Below are 23,459 nucleotides of genomic sequence, written 5' to 3'. Positions count from 1 at the left end.
GCCTTTTAGCTATAATGGATCATTTCAGGCCTTTCAAACCATCTTTGCTTATGCCCTTGAAACCTATCCTCCGCGTCCACCACGTTCCACTAAATATAACTCTGCCAACAAAGCTCTAGTTCAGGGTATTATTGATATGATCAAGGACGTCAATAACACTCCATCTTACCCTAGAGACGAATTAAAAGTATATTTGAGTTGGAATTCTTCAGAGTATCGCCTTAGTTTGGGAGAAAGCAAGCGTAAAAGCTCAACTCCAATCTGGGTCGTACCTCACCGAGGTCAGGTCTGTTTGCAAGGTAATGGGAGAAATCCGAGAGCTCTGCTAGGGAGGAGTGAGTGCGTTGAGACTTATGTGTTTCCGTCTAACTCTTCCCCCGCTTTTCTTACTGCTAGGGGTACCTACTTCATCTGTCAAGACAGAGCGTATACATGGTTGCCTGCTGACTTTTCAGGTTCATGTTATATTGCTCGGTTGTTGCCTCCAACATACACTCCTTCATCTGATTATCACAAGACCAGAGTAGCAAGAGGTGTTTTCAGTAAGGAAGACACCGCTGGTCAGGAAGCTGGAGACTTCTTCAAAGGTTTCCTTTCGTTCTGGGGGCCTATGGCCAATAGTAGAAACATACGTCAGCTAACACGGGTAGTTGAATCTACTATTACCGAAACTGCTGGTGCCCTTAGCAATTTGACAGCTGAGCTTCAGGCGGATAGACTCATGACGTTGCAGAACCGTATGGTTCTAGACGTAATACTTGCAGATCGAGGTGGGGTATGCAGAATGATCCAATCGAGCTGCTGTGTCTTTATTCCCAACAATGCTCCAACAGTCTATGAGGCGATCTCTAAGCTACACAAGATTTCCGACTCTATACACGTAGACAAGGGAAACTGGTCCTTCATAGAGTGGTTGTGGACTCTGATATCAGCGTGGGGATGGAAGGTTCTGATGGTCATTGGTGTCATCTTAGTATTCCTATTCTCATGCTGCCTGATTATCCAGTGTGGTCCCGCTTTGTGTACTCTCTGTGCTGCAACCTGTTTCAGAAAACCACCTGCGTTTGGAGAAAAGGCACGAGAAAGGATGATGATACAACAGCATATCACTGACCTGATGAGCATAGAGTTAGATTCTGACATAGACTGAGTAATTGCCTATGTAAGGGCAAAAGGAGGGTCTGAGTTTCCGTGACAATTTGAACCCGTGTTTTCAATATTGTCGGAAATACATAATATTGGTATCAGCGAACCGCAAATGATCCATCTAGCATATCCTGGTGTTTTCGCTATGCTACAAGCAAGAGTACTCCTGTTACAAACACATTTCCGATCTACCCATGGCATCCATCTTAGATCATGGCAGCCATTTTGTGTTTCTTGCCCTCACATACGCAATAACCCCTGATTACTCAATTTCGATTAAGGACACGTAGGCTTAGCCGGTGATTCACCTTTCCGGTAACACGTGCACCTTGGACCAGAACACGCTGTGGCTGCATGACTCGACAAAGGCTGCCTCCTCTGCCTAAGGCTAGTCCTGCTATACTGGTTCTCGTGTTCGTTGGCCTGATCATGATTAGGCGGCCGAAGCTGGTAGCCTTGCCCATTTACAACCCACAAACATCCCTTATCCTGCTTTTCTATCTTCTGCACCTGGCTCTGCTCCTTTCCTTCTGGGCCTTTATTAGGGGGAGGTAACGAAATTTACGATGAGGCGGTCCGGGTCTTGAATGAAAAGTTGACATGAGATTATGATGGAAAAGTGGGAACCCCTCGTTCGTAATGTTTTGACATCAGATATTGTCGACGATTCCTGTGCAACGCCAAATATTTATTGTTTAGGACACAAAGGTTTGGGAATGTATTACATGTAAAGAATTTGCCTCAAGCTCAAATTTTAGTATATAAGGAGCAAACCTTTTTGTACAAATCGAACAGGCTCCTAGATACTGCTTTGTGTAGTTTCTGTGACTTCTGTGTCCCTGCAGTAATAAACCTTTGGTCTTTGACGCCACCATCGAGAAGCCCGTGTTTCTGTTTATTTGTGCACCAAGACAGGTGGAACTCCGGGGTCTTCGGGTGTTATCCCCGACACCTCTGGACGGAACCAAAAAGTCCAGAACTCCAGTCCCTGCCATGCTGGCTCTGCTGACACATAACCTCTTTGACTCTTCCATTACACTGCCATCTGCAGTGGATGAGAGACTTATTCCGCCCACCAACTGAGAGATCAGCCTGATGGATCATTGAGTCATCCAATGAATCGCCAAGCACTATCCCATGCCCATTTTTACCCCTCCAGGACCACCCTTCCTCCACCAGAACAAGTTCCCCATACACATGCTTTGACTTTAGAGGCATAAGTTCCAACCCTACTGAACAAGGGGAACATAGAGGCGATGGTTCTGCAAGAAAGAGGCACAAGATTTTACTCCCCGACTTCCTCGTCCCTAGGGAGGATAGGGGTCTGAGGCCCATCTACAAATTTCACTTCTTGAACCTGTATATTTGAAAAAAACACATTCAAGATGGTGTCCCTCAACCAAGTTCTGCTGGCCCTTAATGTGGAGGAATGATTTGCGTCCCTGGCCCTCTGAGACACCTCCTTCAATCTGGTAATTCTCCACCCACAGACATTATCTGACCTTTTGTGGGCTCCCATCACGGTCCTGCTCTTTGCACTGAAACCAACAGTGCATTTTCACAAAAGAGCAGGACGTTTTGGAGGGTTTACTGCAGCAGTGTGACCTTTTTCTGAGGTTCATGGCAGAGTCATTGTAAATGTTCATGGTGAACCTTGTGTAGACATCTGGAATAGCCCAGTCTCATACCCCACCAGGACTTCCAGGCCTGGCCTGGTAATGTCACAAGCAAGGGTAGAAATCTCATTTTGGGGCTGATTTATTCACAACTCTGGAGAGGGGTCAGCAGGATCTGGGGGATCAATAGTTGAACATTACCTACTACTTACCCCACAGCAACACATCTATGATTTGCATTCTTGTCTTTGCAGGCTATATCCTATCCCACAGTAGCTCTTAACTGATAACTGTGTACCAAATAAAGTACCTTCTGATGATTATGTACAGTTATGTGTTGTAGATGAGAACTTTTTATTTTCTAAGGAAAAGGACTAGCTCGAACTTGAATTTTTAATGTTATTGGATATTGCATTTAGTTCTGAGTGTCTACCCAACACTGCATCCCCGAGTAAGCCTCAGACTGCTATAATTCAATATCCTGAGGATCAAGTGGCAAAGGTATGTGCACAGTGCTTAGCTAGCCTCATTACTAGGGTAGCAATTCATAAAATCCATGGTAAATGGACAGCTCCTATCCCCAAGAGCTAACTTTGGGGATGTCAGTACCTGATACTTTTCTCATGCCCTCAACACAGAAAATTCCCCAGGGCCACCTCATCCTTCTAACAGGAATACTGAGAAGTACCTGTGGAACTCTAAGCCAAATGAACCTGTGGTCTTGGCCTTTGCCAGGGGTAGGAAAGTCTCTCCAAAACAATTATTGTGAGTTAGCTACTTTATTTCCAATTTGCCCTGCTCTTGACATGAGCAACAACTGCCTGTTCTAATCAAGTCACTCTCCCCAGCCCAAGTAGTAGGGTCATAATCATCTACCAAATCCCTGTGATGTGGATACTTTTCACAGTCTCTACACTTACATAGTACACCACATTTTTCAAAGAGACATAGTGTGTGTACTGCTGGGGTTCAAAGGTCCTTATGGCCTGGGATCCACCTAATGGGAATAGTTCTAGGAGAACCATCCCTGCCATCACATCATTCCAAAAATGTAAATTGGTCACGATGTATGAAGTCTATAAACCATTTAACTAAGAATTCATCCAAAACATAAGAGGCAAGAATCTTTCTCTTCTCTGTCCAGAGTTCTTTGAAACAAATCTTTGAACACGCTCACCACCCTACCACTCTGATATATGTGTTTTCAAGAATAGCCAATGCGTGCGAAAAAATGGAGCGGCCGGAAACTGAAAACTAGTGAATCTCAGTGCTGGCGACCAATGTTAGAAATCTGGATTGAAAGTGTCAGAGCAGTCAAAAGGTATTGGGCCCAACTGTAAAGAAGATGGTTTTATACCTCTTGTATCCTTTGGCCTCCGTTCTCTGGGCCTCCAAATTGGGAACCAAGAACCCTTTTTTGGCACCTGGCTCTCAGGGTAGCAAGCATTACGAGCATGCTGTGGCTTACTCAGGGGGCTAGATATTCTGTAACAACACTTAATACATCGCTGTTCAGTACATGCTTCAAAGAAAAGTACTGTATTAGACACAAAACATATAGTATGCACAAATGAACAAATATACACCAACTGGTAGATGGAAATGTCTATGGGTATATCTTTTAAAGGGCCCACTGATGCTTTCGGATGACCCCCAAACACAAATGAATTCCGTCGATGATCTCGCCACTCTGCTGGGGCACCCTTCACCAGATTTGCACCAAATATGCACATTTTTAAGTGGATTCAGTGCCTTCTGGAGAGCATCTTTGCATGTGGATTTTTCTTCTTCAAAATGGCCACACAGGTGCCTGTACCACCCTGTGGGGAACCTGTACTGTTGGTCCCGGACCACCTGGGAGCCCTAGTGCCGGCATGGTGCCTTTTTTACTGGCGGGGAGGCAGCTTCTGTTTCCTCCCTATATCTCCCTGTACTGCCGTGCTCCCCATGATATAAAGTGCGACGCTTTGGCCGGGTTGTAGCTGCCTAACAGGCAATTTTTGTCAGACCCTGGGACTTCTACTGCTTGGTGACAGATGGTGGTTCGGTTCACCTTGGACCAATATGAACGTTGGAGAGCCATACCATATAAGTTAACTTCTCCCCTTCTGGGGCACTGACTGTCTCAAGGGCTGTTTCTCCATCAAGAGTGGTGTGCTCCTCATGGGTTGAGTTGCCCTAGAGCACTACTGTCCCAAGGGGTTGAGCTAATGAACCACTGGGTGCAGTGGCCCATGGATACCCAATGTGCAACCTGAAGACGAGTGGGTGAAATAATTGGTGTTTTCTCACACCCTGATGGGCAAAATTTAAAGGGGTTTCATGCTTTCTGTGCCTTGTGGTGCATTCAATCTGCCAAGAGTATAAAAAAGGGCTGTCTGGTCTCTAAATGTTTGTCAATTCTTTCTTGCACTTGGTTAGATAGTGCTCTTCCTCCACTGAAGCAAAGGCTCAGGCATCTGCCCTCTTGCCCTTCGCGTTTTAGTACTCTCCTGTCCCAATCTTCCAGCTCCAGCAACAGCAACCTGTGGCCATCAAGCCATACCACACTGCCCGACTGCACTCACCAGGAGCCAAGGCCTCCTGGGCACCTGCAATCCACCGGTGTATCTTGCAGAAGTTTGGAGTAACCCTTCCCTAGTTTATCTCCAGTCCGAACTGGTCCAGAATGGTCCAAGGCATTTATTTTTTCCCAGAGAGAGAGTGGGTAGGCCAGTGCCAATGGTCCTAGAGACAGAATCCACAGAGTTCCTAGACGTACAAGCCTGTAGTCCTCTCCAGATAGGGATATACCAGAGTGTTAGTCCAACCTTCTTCTGTAGTTTCCTCGTCTCTCGAAAGATCTCCCTTGTGCAGGGGTTAAAAAGTGGAGGTGGAGAGTTCTAGTAGGTGGACATCTCTGCCCAATCCAAAGATGTAACTTCACCCTTGACCGACATTATTTTGAAAGAGACTATGAACAGGATCATGGGAACTTTAAAGATGACAAAACCAAGCAGTGTCCTGTCAGACCTCACTCTGTATCTTCACTCGAACACTGACAACAGTAAAAGTGATTTCTTCCCTTCAACACTTCAAAAGGAACCTATATGTTCCTTCTATTCCTTGTGCAGTACCTAGCACAATATGTTGTAGCAATGCATGTGTCACAAAAGGCCCTTAGTGTTAGTTTTGTTTTGAAAAAGCTTACTTTACTTACCATCCACATACTGAAAGATATCCAAGAGGTCAGTCACTGTGGTTTGATTAATATGCCTTATGACCAAGCCACTGGATGTCGGTGTGTTTATGCCACGGTTTTCTAAGAGCTTGGAAATGCTTTGAGAAGCAGCATCAGCAATAAGACGGCATCTAGATCCAATAACACTGAAAAGGTAGTTCCACTGTTGAGCATCCTGTAAGAAAAGACAAATGTATAGACTCAACATTAAGAAAATAGCAGAAAGGAATGCAGTTCATATGAGTATCAATCTAGTTCACAATATTCATGGCTTTTAGTGTAAATTCTGAAAGTACACCACCATTGTTATTGTTATTTAAAAGTTACAGTGCATCATTTTTTTAGAAACCTTTTCACAACCTGGCCCTCGGTGTCATGGGAAACAATATTACACATAACGAAAAGATTTTGTGTGGTTGTTATCTCCGATGCTGGCCAGAATCCTGACATGGAATTCCTACAGTTACAAGTTAAATCCCACAGAAGGGGGAATAACTCCAGAGAACTGTTTTTCCTGCCAGTACTCTGCATGGAATTCCAGATTTCATTGGGTTTAATACATATATTTACCACACGCTATAAGCAACTGATAAATGCATGAGAGGTCAACTGTGCTGCGTGAGGATTCGAAGGGTAAAGGAGAAGATGTTGCCTGACAAGAAGGGACATTACATTCTTTACATGAATAAAATGCATTACCTGGAACACATGTATTACATGCTCTCCCTGTGACCTGGCTTGGGGTGGGGCAGGGAAGTGGGCCCGTGCTACAATGCAATTTTTTCTAAAAACAAACTTACTGGCCAGAACCTCTCGCTATTACAATTGGGTCACATGTTGCCAAACCCAGAAAATCCAGGTATGGGAACCCTGGCCTACTGATAAATGTGCTGAGAGGAATTCTAAATGGGAATTCCACTTAGCACAACTCATAATTGGGGCTTAACCCCTTGCGTGCTGCCCTCGGCACTACCTCGCTAGTGCTGCCGTCGGCCAACGGCCGACGCAGCCCCGCTCATTTTGCGGAAGTGCCGCACTGCCGTGAAATCGCAGCCAAGGGGTTAAACCAATTTTGATCTAGATGCCCATTCTCAACTTGATAAAACCTGTTCTTTTGTGGGATTACAGTCTCATTTATGACCAGATAATCCACAGTCTGTTGGAACGGGAACATTATACACACAAAAGGTGAGGAGAGGAATGCTTGCAATGTGTCTAACTACAGGCAATCACTCATGGTAGCATCCCAACCCATCGCTCTTTTGCTCACATGGCCATTTCAGTGGGTTAAACAAATCAATAATATGTTTAACCCACTGATATTTTCAAATACAAAAACTTGAAAATAAAAAATTGCTGCCCCAACATTTGCGTTTTATCCTTTTAACTTACTTGTAAACTCGTTTCCTACACAACATCGATATGCTCTACATTTTGCTTAGGTGTACTATGAGACACAGTCTATATTGCACATCTTATTCTTTCCACAAACAAAAAACAGCCTCAGGCAGGTTTCTCTGCAAACTGGGCACACAAAATGAGTGCATGCTTTCTGAGCGCCTTTGCATATTTTCCTTGTAGTAAGGCAGGGTCTAGGTATTTCCAGGCTTCTTTAATAGCAATCAGCCTCAACTGTTGAGGCCTAACTGTTTAAACAAGAACATCATCTCATATAATATTAATCCTCCAAGATATCTGCAGATGGAACTAAACATTTCATGTGTACTCACTACAGTTATAAAATAAGCTATGCTCCAGATTGTGAATCATGGTGTTGTGCAGTTACCAAAAGTAAACTGATCAGGCCATAACTGCCAAACCCCAATGTGACTCAACTTCTGGTTGGATTGGTTGGCTAGTTAGCAGACATAGGAAAAGCAGGAAGATGGCATATTCTTTAATCAACAATACAAAGATGGGGGACTGGCAGGATTGTTCAAGGGGGTGGAGTTGCTGAACTATTTTGAGTCGACTACATCATACTTTGGTTTAAAAGGGAGACTCTAGATGATACAAGAGTTGGCTAACCACACTGACTTTCAAAAACGTTACAGTCATTGTTATCTGATAATAAGAGTGTGGAATTACATTACTTGCATAATAATTAGAAAAAGTTTTGACTCTTTTTCTTTAGCATTTTAAGTGTAACTTATTTTATTTTCCACCTGTTCTCGATATTCAATTTGAAGTTTATAATTTGACCTGCAGTTTTCATTACCTGGGTGACATTTAAACTGTAAATGTGTTCTAAGTGAAGAGATCAAAGTTAAAACAATTCTTCCCTGCTGTCCTAGAAATGCACTACGTTAATAATTTTCGAACTTGCCACAGCCCTGGTTCGAAGGAGCCAGCAAGCCGCCCAAAGCGGGTTTGCCTACAATCAGCAGGCACCTAATTGGCAGGTTTTGTTTTAAGTGCGTGGTTCACTGGTGATACTAATTAACAACCATCTACTGTGTAGATAGTACATACAAACTGGTCCTGAAGAATTACCGTGAGAACCTCCAGACACACAAGGCAAGAAACATGTCGACCTCTAACTTGTAGCCGCGACTGGACATTATTTCAAGGGTGGCCCACACTTCCAGTTTTTAATTGGGACCAGTGGGCTCACTTATTAAATTTAATTTGGAGCACCACTGTACTCCCCTTTTTAACCTTCCATACACTACTCCTGTACATCTTTACCCACACCAACACCACTAGGCCCCTTGCCAGCAATGAACCCAACGGCCTGGGATAAAAATATCTCCAATAAAGAGCACCTCATAGGTTGCCCATCAGGCATTGCAGCTCCGGCCTGAAGAGGAGCATGCCCTACGATGAAGCATGACACCCAGCTGGGTGTGTGAGGGCCCTCTTTCCCAAAATGGGAGACTCCCTGTCTCCACCATAGGGTTAGGGTATTAGACCAACGTAGCCTCCTCCCACTTACTTGTTCTTTTACTTAGGAACTGCATACCTGGTTTGCTTATCTAGATGAACAGTACCTTTCATTTCTCCCTCTAAGAGATCAGTCAGAAAAATAACTGAGGGTCCCCTGACCCTACTTTCCTTTGCTTCCCAACCTGCTCCATGGGAGGAGCTGTGAGCACTAGCCTAGCAGGCACTTTCTTGTGTACCATGTATGAATGAAGGAGCAGTGATGCGGGCAGAGATATCTAAATGAAGTAAACCCCAACCACAAGGGACTCCTGCCCGTGCTATTTACCACCAGTATGGTAAAGTCACGTGAACATTTCTAAAACAATGGATGAGACTAGCAAATGAGGATGGGAAGAAATCTCTTCTTGAACATGGAACTTTTAACCAAGAGCAGTTTAGGCACATGTAAAAGAAGTTGAAAGATCCCAAAACCACAATGCCCACCATTCATACATTGGCATGAGAAAGACACTAAATGTAAATTTGAATCCCACCTTTGTCGTATATAACAGATTCAGGAGGCTGGCATACCAATTAAGGCAAGTTAGGGCAGAGTCTTTATGTGTGCTCTGTTTCTTTCAACTCCTCCTCCCTATTTATTCCCCCCGATCCCAGAACTACAAAAGAAAGAGAAGGAGAGTATGAACCCCAGGACAAGGATTTACCGGATGATTTCCCGTGCTGGCTGATGGGGTTGGTGGTGCACCTTCGTATGCATCTGAAAATGGAGTAACGCCAGTGGGACCACAGGCGGATGGAGCACGAGAAGGTAACAGGCAAGTGGGCACTGCTATATGAGTGACTGTTAGTAGAGCACCAGACAGAAGTGCATGGACAGCCAGACAAGACGCAGACTCTATTATTGAGAAGTAGTCTAGACCAAGAGTGTGTTCAGTCACATAGGGCCTAGGTATCATCCTGAATGCAGACCTATCGTTAACTGAGACAGTCTAAGAAGGACCGCAGACCGAGGAAGCTTCAATGAGAAAGGGCAGGGAGCACCCCTCACTCTAACAATGCAGATGAAGACCAAACCCTGCCTATATCCGACACTCTACTTTCATTAAGAAACAACCCTGGTCCGGGGCCTAGAATTACTGTTTAGGTACGCTGGATCCCTGCCAATTAAAAACCCCAACCAATTCTGTGACGAATTTTAAATTATATTTGAAGTGTACAGACTGAACTGGACCAACATGAGTCAACTGGTGGCATTCAGTGAAGTGAGAGACCAGTTGGCTGAAAAGTCTGGTTGTTTGAGACAGGATCCCAGGAACAATAAGGCCCTGAAAAAGGCAAAGGATGCGCTGTTAAATACTGTTGCGAATGTGAGTCTGGTGAGGGCAGATTAGACTAAAATTTCAAATTGTAAACACAATAAAGGTGAATCACCAGTCCATTATCTAGTCTGGCTTCAGGATATGTTTTAGAGATACTCAGGCATTGCCTGTCACTAGAGATGACTCAGAAAATTGTAGAGTCTGCCTTGTGCAGAGATTGTTACTAAATGTGCAAAATCAGTTAATGACTATACGGTCTCAAGGGGAGCCGAGTAGGTTTACCGCCGAGACAGCACCTCGTAACAAGTAATTACGGGGATATATGACCTTCCCGCGATTGACCATGAGGTTCAGTGAAACCTTTGAAAAAATATGCCAATGAATTGCAAGAAAAGAGTATGTATATTCAAAAATTAATATAGGCATACCTTTCACTTTTTGTTTTGGAGTGGTACTCACAGGGCTGGACCCTGTTGTAGTCCTGAAGAAGAGCTGTGGGGTACAGCTCGAAACTAGTTGACACTTTTACTAGGCACTGTGTTTCATAACAGAACCGGTTTACCTAGTAAACCACCCCATTTTTAATATATCCACTAGGAGCCTGAATAAAGTTAGTTTAGCCCACTAGTAGGATATTTTTAATTTTTCACTCCACTTCATTTTCCCCTTTTTCTCACATTAAACGACACATAGTCTTCACAAAAAAGTGCTCCTTCGCAACCGCGATAGTCGCAGCACGCCTCAACCCGTAGAGGGTTGAGAAGCCCCAATGATGAAGCATGTCACCGTGAGGAAACTCCGGTGAGTGAGGGGACTATAAAGAAAAAGTTTTCTTTCCCTGTTTCTGAAACAGACCTAAAGGTGTCATGTTCCAGTAGTTAGCCAGGTTCTCTGGATCTGAATTTTTCAGATCTTTTTTTGAATAAATATACGTAGTGAATGGCAAAAAAGAAGCTGGCTGAGTTGGTGAAAGTCGCAAACCATTGCGTAGCCTCCCAAGAACTAAAGAAAAACCATGTAATCTACTCTGACGTCTTTGACATTACAAAATACACAAAATAATAAGGAGGTGAGAGGACGGGGAGCCATCACTAGGGGGGAGCAATAGAGTGGAGAAGACGGGAGGACAGAGAGGAGCAGAAACAAAAGGGACAGAGCAGAAGCCACAGGTGTAGGAGCATCTTGCTTTGCCTTGGGCAGTTGGGGCATTAGAAAAGGGATTGTCCTATTAGTGCTAGCCTGAAACCTAAGCCAAAGAGGTGCTGATGGTGGCCTGGTTCCAGTAGATCAGAAAGGTTCCTTTGTTGGTTTATGATACTCGCTAAACACACTTTTTGCCTTACTGACACCAATACAAGCCTCTCTGTTTTGATAGCATCCAAATTCTCTTCATTAGTTCTCTCAGACTTGTCCATAGACACATTCGATATTTCAAACCAGTGTGTTTCTTGTCTCCATCCTCTTGGTGCCATCACAGATAAGATGCCTTCCTCTTGAGTACTAGCTTACCAGCAAATCTATTGGGACAAGACCTTTTCTGCAATATCCACGGAACTATGTTCTGTACACCCAAACGAGTCTACCTCAATATACCTCAAAATAGGGAGAACAGAGTGATTGGTTTACTCTGTGAAACAAATTGCCAGCCTGCCACACATAACACCAAGATGGCAAAGACTTAGCTGACTTGCTTTTTCAGGTGCCTATGGCGTACAGGGGTAAATGATGTGGTATCTGTATCTCCTATGGACCCTGTAAAAATAAATATCAACCAGATGAAACTTCTGTTTAGAGTTCCAGGGTATCCCTTAAAGCCCAAACATGAGGCAGGGATTTGAGCTATCATTACAAACTTGATTATGGGGGGTCTTTGTGGTAATTGTTAGCAGGTGTAATAAATACATCTAGTCTTCCTATAAAGAAGGTGCGATAGATCATACAGGATCTGCGTGTAATTAACAATGTGGTTTTGCCTAGTTTTCCTGTGGTCCCCAACCCGCCACCATCATTTCCTGCATCCCCACAAATGCAGGAAAGGTTTACAGTGATTGAGCTATCTTCTGGATTCTATTGCATAATCATCCACAAAGAGAGTCAGTACCTCTTTGCATTCTCATTAGGCTGATCTCAATTTTCAAGGCAGAGGCTCCCTCAATGCTTTAAGGACTCTCCATTGATCTTTTTCAAAGCTTTGACCCTATCTCTTTCCGGAGCTGGCAAAGGGGCATAACACTTCAAAGGAACACCTGAAATGGTTCTTCCCCTTGTTATCTGGGTCACTAGATTGCTACTGGAAAGCATCACCTACCATCAGTATGAACTGAAGTCATCCGTACGGTGCTCTGTCTAGTGACCATCTCCCAAGTACAAATGTTCTAGGTTATGGCTCGGTGCTGTAGACAGTTGATCTTTGGGGACACTGCTATAGCAAAGCCCCTGTAGTATTATGTCAGAAAAGGCACCCCTGAACCTTTACAGTGGTCTAAAGAAGCTGAACATGCATTTATACAAATAAAACAAGCCCTTGGCTATGTGATCATACATGTGATCCTTGTTTGTGCCAAACCTTTTATTCGAAATGGTCATGAATGTGATGGATTTGCCCTTGGGTACGGATACAGGCTCACCGTCACCAGAAAAAGCTGTAGCATATTATTTTTCTGCTATAGGAGCTGGGCTTTCTCCTGGTCTTCGCTCTGTAGTAGCTGCTTCCCCTCATGATGAGGCATCTGAAATTATTGTATTTAAATACTCCCTGATTTTCGCAGTCTCCACCCAGTTGTTGCTCTGCTACTCACCATTAAAACTCAGCACCTTTCCACTGCCAGGATGTCCCATTATGAAATCGTGTGGTTGTCTGCCTTCCATAATACCCTCATACCCCACTCTTACGCTTGTTGCACCAGCATGAACCTGGCATCCCTGAATGCCCACCAGTAAGTAGGGTGGAGCCCCATGACTGTTCTATGATAACTGAGCATATAACAAAGCCCCCCAATGAATGCATTTTGTAGGTGGATCATGCCTTAGAAATGGTTGCGGTGTGCAGGCTGCTGGCTATATGTCGCTGTATGTACTGTATATCAAATTATCGAAAACTATTGCTTGCCCAATGTGAGATCGGCCCAGGTTGCTGAACTTGCTGGACTCACACATACCATTAACTAAGAAAAAGATTGTAATTGTATTCACAGTCTCTAAGTATACATTCAGAGTCACACATGACTGAGTTTCTCTGGATGCAGAGGTGATTCCTAACTTCTGCAGGTACGCCCGTAAAGAATGGCTTGATCACTTTACTGTTATGCCAGAAAATTGCAATTATTAAATGTGCAGCCAACCAAAATCCTTATGATGAAATGTCCAGAGGGAATGCTCTCGCTGATTCAGAAGCTAAGAAAGCTGTTTTGTCATAAACCAATATTGCAGCTACATATGTTGTGCAAACTGCTTTTTTCTGGAACCTTCCCCAAAGTATTGGCCTCTATTGCAGGAGCAAGACTAAGAAAATGAGAAGCAGTATTGGACCAAACACAACTGTACAAGAGACCTGCAAGGAGTATGGAGAAACAGCTCAGGCCATGCTGTGGCAATGACATTTCTACTCCCTAACCTTGCACTGTTGTATTATGTAGCAGCTTATGTAAATATGAATGGCATGACCAGTGCTGTTGCAACCCACTGGTTTGTGGTCTCCTTTCCTTCAATTGCCTATAGAAAAAAAGTTGCTTACCTGTACACTGTGGTTCTCCAGTTATGATATTTCTCATAGATTCACATGCTTGGATCTTCCCCATTGCCATGGTGGCAGTTGCACGGTAATAATAACAAGCAGTGCCATAGAGAAGCACTGAACATAGAGAACTTAACTGACATTTAATAACGAATTCACATTGTTTTATAGGAATCAAAATTTAACCAATCAGAGCAAAGCCCCTGATGCACCACTCTTCCCTTGCAGGGCCACCATACCTCAGATTTCAAGCACAAGTGTGCAAGATGAATGTAAGAGGTCTTTGGAGTTGTGAGTCCCAATAGGGAGGAGGGAGGGTTGCATGTGAATCTATGAAAGATATCAGAACTGGAGAATGACAGTGTGCAGTATTGTATCTTTCATAGTCATATGCTTGAATCCGATTAGTAACCAGTACCAACCAAACGAGAGGCGGTGAGTAGGGCAAAACACTCTGATGGAGTAAATTACAATACTTAACATGATAATTATCAGGATAAAAACGAACATTTCTTTCTCTAAATATAAAACTTGAAAACATGGATAAAGTATAACTTGATGTGCATTAAACAAATTTCTTTACCTTATTGAAAAAGGCAATGTAAGACCCCTTACCCAACATCAGGATCTGCTTTCCAAGAGGAATCGAAACAGTAATTCTTGCTGAAGGTATGGATATTGGTCCACGTTGCTGCTCTGCAAATGTCCAGTAAAAAAACACCAGCAAACAGAGCTAGATGTGGCCATTTTGTCTTGTGGAATTTGCTTTAACCTTCATGGCCAATGGCCTCCCGCTTTACTATGGCAACAGGTAATGGCTGCAGAGACCCATCGGGGTATACTGCTCAATGAGAGAGCATAACCCCTTCTAGTCGAGCAAATGCTATCAGTAGTTGGTCAGGTATTCTAAACGTCTTTGTTCTCGCTATATATAATTTGAAACATCTCCTGACATTCAAAGAATGTAAGGAGTTTTCATATGTGGTTAAAGGGTTTCTGAAGAATGTCGTTAAAACAATCGGGTTGTTCAAGTGAAACAAAGTTGAAACCTTTGGATTGAATTGAGGGTTAGTTCTCAGTATCACTCTATCACCTTTAAATTTTAAATAGGGTTCATTAACCGTAAAAACTTTGATTTCACTTATTTGTCTATCTGAGGTGAGAGCCAGAAGAAGGTCCATTTCCCATGACACATATCTCAATTCTGCCTTATGAATAGGTTCAAATAGACTTCTCATCAGCTGTGATAGAACCATGTTAAACTGCCAGGTCACCAGAGGACTCCAACGAAGGATAGGCACAGGAAGAGACCCTTCATAAATTTCTTGTTATGGGCCTTATTGTGAGTTTGGCTGTGTGGGATTGCCCGCTCTTGCACCGTCAAACAAATGTGCGCGACACCCACCAGATCACAACCTTTTTCGTCACTGGCGGGCGTGTCTTTGGCGGTCCCACGGCAGTGCCTACAAAAAAAGACACCGCAAAGGGAACACCAAGGGAAGTTCCTGCAGGGCATGTACTGTCAAGCCCATTCCCTGCAGGAACTGGGGGTGCATGCAGACAGAGAAGCACACCATGTGCCCCCCATTCATGCATACCCTGGCGCAGAGGCAACAGTGGGCCCTGTAGGGTCCCTTTTGTTTCCTCTCCACCACAGTTTTCATGATGGGCTCACCGCCATAGAAACCGTGACGGAGAGGAAACTCGTAATATGCATGGCGGGCCACATTGGAGCAGTATGAAGGCTGATTTGCATATGGCTGGGTCAAATCTGGGGTGACATTGTGGTAATAAAAAATATGGACTAGGATGCACTCTAGTAATTGCTCCATTCCATTGAGGAAATGTCATATAGAATAAAAGTCCAGTCTGGACTGGTGCACAAGAACACACCCTGCACTGTCAGTTCTGGTAATGGACAAAAATAGATCTGCCTGATGAAACCTCCACAACTCGTCCCAAAATGGGTGGAGAACTCCTTCTGTGCTAGGCAAATGGCCCTCAACTCTAGCACATTGAGGTACATATGTTGTTCTGATGGGGACCCAAGGCTTCACACGGTAATCTCCATCATATGAGTGCCCCGGCCCAAATAAAAGTCATCCATAACAAAGGTGGCCTGCAACAGTATAGAACCAGAGAGACGACCCAGCATAAGGTTGGAGAAGCACATAGGTATGGGAGGACAGCAGAAAATCTCTGCAGCAGAAGTGAGACTTCCCTGGTGCCAAAGTCTCTGGTTCCTGAGGCATCACTGAAGGTACATCTTCTACCATCAACAGAATGTATGTTGCCATCAAGCCCAACAGGCAAAGAACCTGCAGAATATGTTTCACAACCTGGCTCATTAGATTAATATTTGAGATTCTCTTAGGTGGAGGTGAAGGTGCTGAAAAAGGCCTAATATAGGTTGTACTGTTGCGGGGATTCTGCACATACACAGAACTATGCACAGGAAAACAGGACCTCAGTGAATAGGTGGTGTACCAACCTACCACATCCATACCCAAAATCCCCTACCGACTAGCTACAGTGTCTCATTCGTTCTCCGTCTACAGCGAAGCTACCAATGAATAGACAACCCAGAACACGTAACTATCTTTGGAATCATGGAGCCGGACACTCTTTCGCTTAGCCATTCATACTGGTCCACAATGCGAGTAATCAGAGACGCAGTTTAGTTTAAAAAGTTTATTTCAACTAGTGCGCTCTATGGTGCAGTACACGAGCCAATACTAGCGGCAGAATGCATAAACACAATATAGTCAGCACTGTTACAAGTTCATAGAATGGGGATGTCATGGTTTAGAAAACAATGGAAAAGAACAGAACGACCTAACCACCCTCCCCTTGAAAAGAGATTGTTTATTATAAAACATAAGACCTCTGGGATTTGTCAGCAGACCCCCATACCTGACAGCCAAGATACAATATTCACATCACAGGACAAACACAGGTATTCGCTCTGGAAAGGTGTCTCTCCGTGTGTGTGAAAACAGCTTGTGTTTGCAATATAAAAATACACATTTTCCAGATGTGCAGCTGTGTGTAGCCTGTTATGTCTAGGTGCGAGGGACAGCTCAGAACAGAATAACAAGGGGCATTGTTGTTTAACCTTGAACATCGTGTGCAGACTAGACCTCAGAGCACAGCAAAGAACCTGCAAAGCAGACAGCTCTCATGTGTAAAAGAGGCACAAATAAGTATTGCGAAATAGATGCTTGGAGTGTCATGAGCAAAAGCAGGTTCATGGCAGTGAAGCTGATGCTAATTTAGCAATTGTCGACAGAGGGCCTATAAGCCTTACTACATCCTCCCCCTGATATGGCCAACTTATGTAGATCATACAAGAAAGTAAAGTTCAAAAAGTCTGAGCAGATATAAAATCGGTGTGTCCATTAAATTTGGAAAAAGCAAAAACTGAAGTTTGTGCAACACAAAAAAATGTTGAGAAACAAGTCCTGGAAGTAGTCAAAAGGCGAGAAAGAGGAGGAAGTGATAGTAGAAAATTGTTGAAAGCAAGGCATCCGGAAAACCAGCCGATGTCTACTGGCAAAATTTACCTGATTAATCCATCAAGGTGTAAGTACAAAAGAATGCAATACCCTCCAGAAGGACATCATTTTAGTCAGTGGAAAAGTAAGATGCCATCCAATTTAGTAAGCTGAAGGAACAAGAATAGTCTTCATAGTTGGGTACCTCCACTGACATTGATGGATAACTTGCCTTATATTCAATGTAGCTCTGTAGTAGGAGATTCTGTGAAGCCTCACAGATATCCCATCGTGCCAAAATGTCAAGTGCAGCAGCACGTGCCATCAAGCCAATCCCATTACACTCCTGCTCATGAGCACCTAAGGGGCCCATTAGCCGGTCGAAATCCATGCACTGGACAGGAGTTGTTGGTGAGACATAACTCCAATGCTCACGTAAAGGCACAGCGGAGGCACGAAAAGACAGGTTGTATGCAAGTAAAGTAAGCAAAACGAAACGATAATCCATAAGACACAATGAGTGTCGCAAGAGGAAGTGTACCGAAACATTCATGCGTCCGGTCACGAAGCAATTGCAGCTGGCCTGGCCTCCGTAGTACCGCAAGAGTAGCAGCCGTTGCGCTGCAGGCACAACAGAAGCAGGACACCTGCTGCCAATGCCAATAGTAACGGTAACCCGCTAAAGACGTTGGAAAAGATAGAATGAATGAATGCCGGTATCACACCAAATATATTCTGAAACAAAGTAACAAGGCCAGAACACACATGTTTAAAAAATGCAACCAGGCCTTGTGTATGTGATGCATTAAAAATGCGATGAATCAACTCCCCAAAATGTTGTGGGAGATTTGTGTTTAAAAGTGTTTGAATCTGATACGCCGCACTAGCCATCTGGAGCGTGAAGGTTTCACGTGCGGAAGTCAATGCAACTTCTTGTTGCGTTAGAAGGGCCTTTAATCTGCTCAGCTTGTTGAAATCTGCCTTTAAAGTTGGAATTGAAGGCCACACTGGACTATCCAGCGGCCCATGCAGAGGTGAGAAAAGCCTTTAATTGCAACAAATTACGTGCTGGGAAACCGTTACAATGTAAGGAATGCTAGCCTGCAAGCCACAGCATTTTTGGTTATTTAAAATGAGATAGCTACCGTTAGTAAGCAGTGTGAACGTGGGAATTATGGCTGGAGCTGGTTTACCTTTTAAAACACACGCAAGATTCGGAGCTGAAAGGTTACAGGCTCCATTCAACTATATATTTTTACAGACAAGGGAATGGCCCACAGTAGAATCACAATCCTCCCCTGTTAGGTAAACCTCAGTGTTGTCCCTTAAACATCGATAAGTGAAAGGCAGACCACAGTTCATGTAAAAATGCACCTCCAAGAGGTTCATAATAGCCCACAGGGTAATGTTTCATACATGATGTAAATTGAAACAGTGAGAATGGTAAACTTATAACCCCATTGATTACCCAAACTGCAGAATCTGATTCCGCTACAGAAAATGGTAAAGGGTCTATTTTTTGAATGTGCAAAGGAGTATAAGTTGCATCTTTCATGGACATAAATTGCTGTTTGTCTGTCGAATTAAACGGGGAAAATAAAGCGGTAGCGTTCAAAAAATCCCATGGCACTTTTCCCAATTTCAATGTTTGCAAAGTCCATGCAAATTGCATTGCTGAGCGTAATTGATTTTGACCACGATATAACAGTGAAACATCTTCTTGCACAATGTCAATTACAGAGGAAACAATATTATCTAATGTATAAATGCGGGAAAACAGTGTATTAATGCTGTTGTCAACAACAGCTAAAACTTTTTCCAAGTTTGCCTGGTCTATTTCCCATAAATATGATGCTGCTTCTATTTGTGATAGTTTCCAAATCTCACTGTAAGCAGCATATACCCATCTCTTTGTTCTAGGAGCTCTTGGTCCCAAGACAAAGTCAGCCAAATTAATATTATTGGACAGCAAGGATAAATGTTGTTTAACTAGCGACAGTGTAGAGTGCTGTAACCATTGTTGACACAGTTTACCAATGACACAGTTTACCAACTGATTAGGTCGTGACAGTATGTGAATCAGAAAATCTAGGGTCTAGCCTGTCATGTTTATAAGCAAAAATAGAGTTAAGAAAATGGAGTTGGCAATTATTTGAACTATTCAGCCAGATTAACCAACCCAGGGGATCCAGTTCAGAAGCATTAAATGAATTATATTTAATAAACTCTGTAACTCTTCAATGGTATAATCTGTGTATGAGCGCCAATTATTATATTCAGCTAAAGTCGGAATTGCTGGTTCATTCACTTGTTTAGTAGTCGCCAAACCAGAACATGTGGTTTGTAAATAGTATTATTCAAAAATAGCTTTTGAGTGGGGGTGAGGCACGCACGATGCAGGGCCTCTGTGCATTGCACCTGCCATTCTTTAGAGCCCCAAATTGATTTTATATCAATGGTTTCCTTCCAATGGTCATAACCCTTTATGGCCAGATTATGGCGAAAGGAAGAAGAATATATTAATTTACTATGTGTCAACATGTGTTTCTGAGAGGAGGGGCTATTCATTTTGAAATAGAAAGTTTCAGGATTGGATGGGCTAAATTCTGTTAAGTAGGTAAACTTTTTCTTTGATGTTTTCGAACTGCCCTTTACTGGCATGGAGCAATGTTCCCACTGAGTGTAATTTACAATGGGACGTAATGTGCAAGTCTTGTGTATAGAGTGATGCCCATAATGTTGACAGCAGAAGAGGTCAGTATAATTAGAAGAATTCATATACAAGCCTTCAGCATCAAAAGCAGCATAATATTTTGAATCTGAAAACAACGCTTGAATCGCATGCACATCCCAATCATCTGAACGAATGTCTTGTTTAACCACATCACCCATAGAGAATCTAAAGACGTACGGTACATTAATCAGCTCTGTAGGACCGTGAATTTGGAAAACCACTTTATCTCAAACGATACCATCCGAAACAGGTAATGCTGAAATGTTAACAAGAGTCCGGTCACACTTCATGAAATGTGAAGATGAATGTGGGGCCAGAATTCCATTGACAAAGTTCGCAGCAAAATGTTCAGGCAAGTAGTGACCATTGATGATTTGAAAAAATACAGTTAGAAACCCAATGGACATAAAAATAAAAAATAGAGTCAACCAAATGTATGTCCATGGAGGAACCAAATAAGTCTTTTTAAACCAAGATAAAAAAAATTGACAATTTTGTCGGGTCACCTGATGATGTGGATGATGCATCAAATGAAAATCTGCCACGGTGCAAAGGAGTATCCGGCAAATCATGCACAGAGCCACTTGTGAGATATGTGTATTCAGCATATGTTGATACACGAGGGACGGTAGGAGGCTCAATATCAATGATCAGCTCGATGACAGTGTCATTTGGCATATTAGAAGATGTTCTAGTTTCTTGAGTTCTTGAAATTGTGGGACAGGAAATAGCATGTGTCACACTATTCAGAATTGGCCAGATGTTGTAACTTGACATTGTCCACTGAGATGCATCTGTTGTCTTTGCGACCTTGTGGAGGAGGTAAAATCATTGTTCGAGTACCCATCAGGCCAAGCACTGGAACCGGTGCACGATAAGAGGGACAAAATTCTTTTTTGTTCTCCAACTTTTCTCGGACCGGATCTCCAACTTTTGGAAGCCAGCCGACCACTGGATTCTGTAGCACTGCGTCAGTTGCTGAAGACAAATGTTCAGTAGCAAGGCTGGCATTGGTCTCTTGTAGATTCTGTAACATAGCAGAATTATTATCTACGTCAAAGGTAGCGGCAGCCGCCACAACGTCTAGACCTAGACCATCAAGGTCTGGCACAAACATTTTAATGCCAAAGAGTACTTCGTATAGGGTCTGCCCACCCAGAGGACATCTAGTTAGATTATTAAGTGCACGTTGGACGCCATACAAATGGGCTAACCAGTACCTAAGACTCTAGCTGTCAAGGATTGCTTTAAGTTCATCCGCTCCACAATTGAGTTGCCCTCAGGCCTATATGGAGGCAAAAATTGCACCAGCACCCCCAAAGACCGCATAGCACCCTTGTACACCTTAGAGGCGAACGCTGGTCCTTGGTTAGAATGAAAGGGGCCACAGGCAAAAATCCCTACCAAGACATGCAAATCCCTGATGACAGTTCGAGCGTCAGCACTGTGTTGTTGCAACACCCACAGAAATCCGGTGCACGAATCCACTGCAACTAAAATATATTTATATGCAGTATCTGAAGAGAAAGGACCGCAGTGATCAAGGTACACACAAGCAAAAGGCTGATTACCAATGCTAGGCGGTCTTTGTCAAGGACGTGTAACCACAGATGGCTTAATCTGCTGACAAATGTCACAAGAAAGCACATAATTTTGGGTCTGTTTATATAAACCACGCCACCAGTACCGCTGCTGCAAAATAGAAACAGTAGCAGACACTCCAGCATGTGCCAAGGCCATGCCTTCGTGTGCTGTTTTAATCAAAGTGTGTCTGCGGTCCACGTTGGGAATCAGCCGATCTCCAACGCCTGGTATTCTAGCAAAAGGAACTTGTTCGGGAGTTAACTGATGAGAATATTTTGAAGGGAAACCCTGCAGGTAATTAAGGCCATCCTTTGCTGCAGCTATTGCTGTCAAAATGTCATTATCAATCTTCGTCATGGATCTAGTAACAGCTGCTACGAAACGTGTGGCTACTGCAGATTTGGCTGCTTCATCAGCCAAACTATTCCCAACAGTGTGTGCCCCGACCCGCTGATGGCCAAGAGTATGCATAACATGTGTGACTGGCAAACGCTGTTTAAGATCTGCCACTCAAACCCAAAGCGTTTTATGCTTAATTGTGCTGCCTTTAGAATCTCGATAATCATTTTGAGACCAGAAGAATAAGTTGACTTTGAAAGACTGAAACACTGTATTAAGAATCGCAGACAATAAGAGTCAAAGGCCCACATGCATCAATCTCGGCTTTTGCGACTTCTAAATTGCGATAAAAAGCGATTCGCAATTTAGAAATCGCAAAAGCCTATGCATGATTATTTTTTAAATATTTATGCAATTCGGTAGAAATCGCTATTTCTACCGAATCGCATAAAAAATGCGATTTTGAAATTGCAAATTTGCAATTCCCATTCATTCCTATGGGCCAAAAGGCCCATAGGAATGAATAGGAATTGCGAATTCGCACTTTCAAAATCGCAAATCCTGATTGCATTTCAAGGGTGCTGAGGGGGGTTCAAATGAACCCCCCTGCACCCCTGAAATGTATTTTTCGCATCATGTTGCACACACACGTGTCCTAAGGACATGTGTGTCTGTAACATGAATGCTTTTAAAATGCGTTTTCTGTGTTAATTACACTTTTTGCAAATTTACCGAGTAGTTCAACTACTCGGTAAATTTGTCCCTCTAATTGCGAATTCGCAATTTCAAAAGTATTCATGCATTGCTTTTAGGAAATCGCAAATTTGCGATTTCCTAAAAGCAATCGCATTTTTGGACATCGCAAAAATGTTGCGATTTCAAAAAATGCTTGATGCATTCCAAAAAGCATTTTTGGAATCGCAAACGGCCGATTTTAAGGAATCGCACCGTTTGCGACTCCAAAAATGCTTGATGCATGTGGGGGAAAATGTTTGGATCAGCAAACTCAAGAGCAAGAACTAAGGCACGCAGCTCGGCCAATTGTGCAGTACAGTCTCCCATTGCCTAAGTATGCACTATGGAAGATTTGAATTCTCCATTCACCATTGTACCTTCAACTATAGCACACGCTGCTGAGTAAGCATGTTTAGATCCCATGGCCGGTTGAGCCGAACCATCGGTGTAAATAATACACCCATAGTCTTCCGAAGGAAGTAAAAACAAAGGAGGTGGATGAACATGTTCATACTGCAAGAACTCCTGTGTCTGAAGAGAAGCGTCAAAGATAAAAGTGACATTTGGGGTGTCAAATAAGTAGCCCATTGTATACAACGGGGGTGTAAAGCTTTTGAGTTTGGCACACTTACCTTCGTTACTGCCTCTAAAGC

General features: G+C 43.3%; 1 protein-coding gene across 2 annotated transcripts in view; it reads right to left on the bottom strand.

Annotated features, from left to right (window-relative positions):
* Nucleotides 1-23,459, bottom strand: part of ENO4 (enolase 4) — a 485,281-nt gene that overhangs the window by 204,636 nt on the left and 257,186 nt on the right. For both annotated transcript variants that reach the window (XM_086922915.1, XM_086922916.1), the window contains exon 10: nucleotides 5,962-6,157. In XM_086922915.1, coding sequence (XP_086779041.1) covers nucleotides 5,962-6,157 — 196 coding nt within the window. The remainder of the gene's footprint in view (nucleotides 1-5,961; nucleotides 6,158-23,459) is intronic.

This window comes from Lissotriton vulgaris, chromosome 5, assembly GCF_964263255.1.
Source record: "Lissotriton vulgaris chromosome 5, aLisVul1.2, whole genome shotgun sequence".
Lineage (NCBI taxonomy): Eukaryota > Metazoa > Chordata > Amphibia > Caudata > Salamandridae > Lissotriton > Lissotriton vulgaris.
Note: the sequence above shows the minus strand (reverse complement) of the source record. Positions and strands in the feature narration are given on the sequence as shown.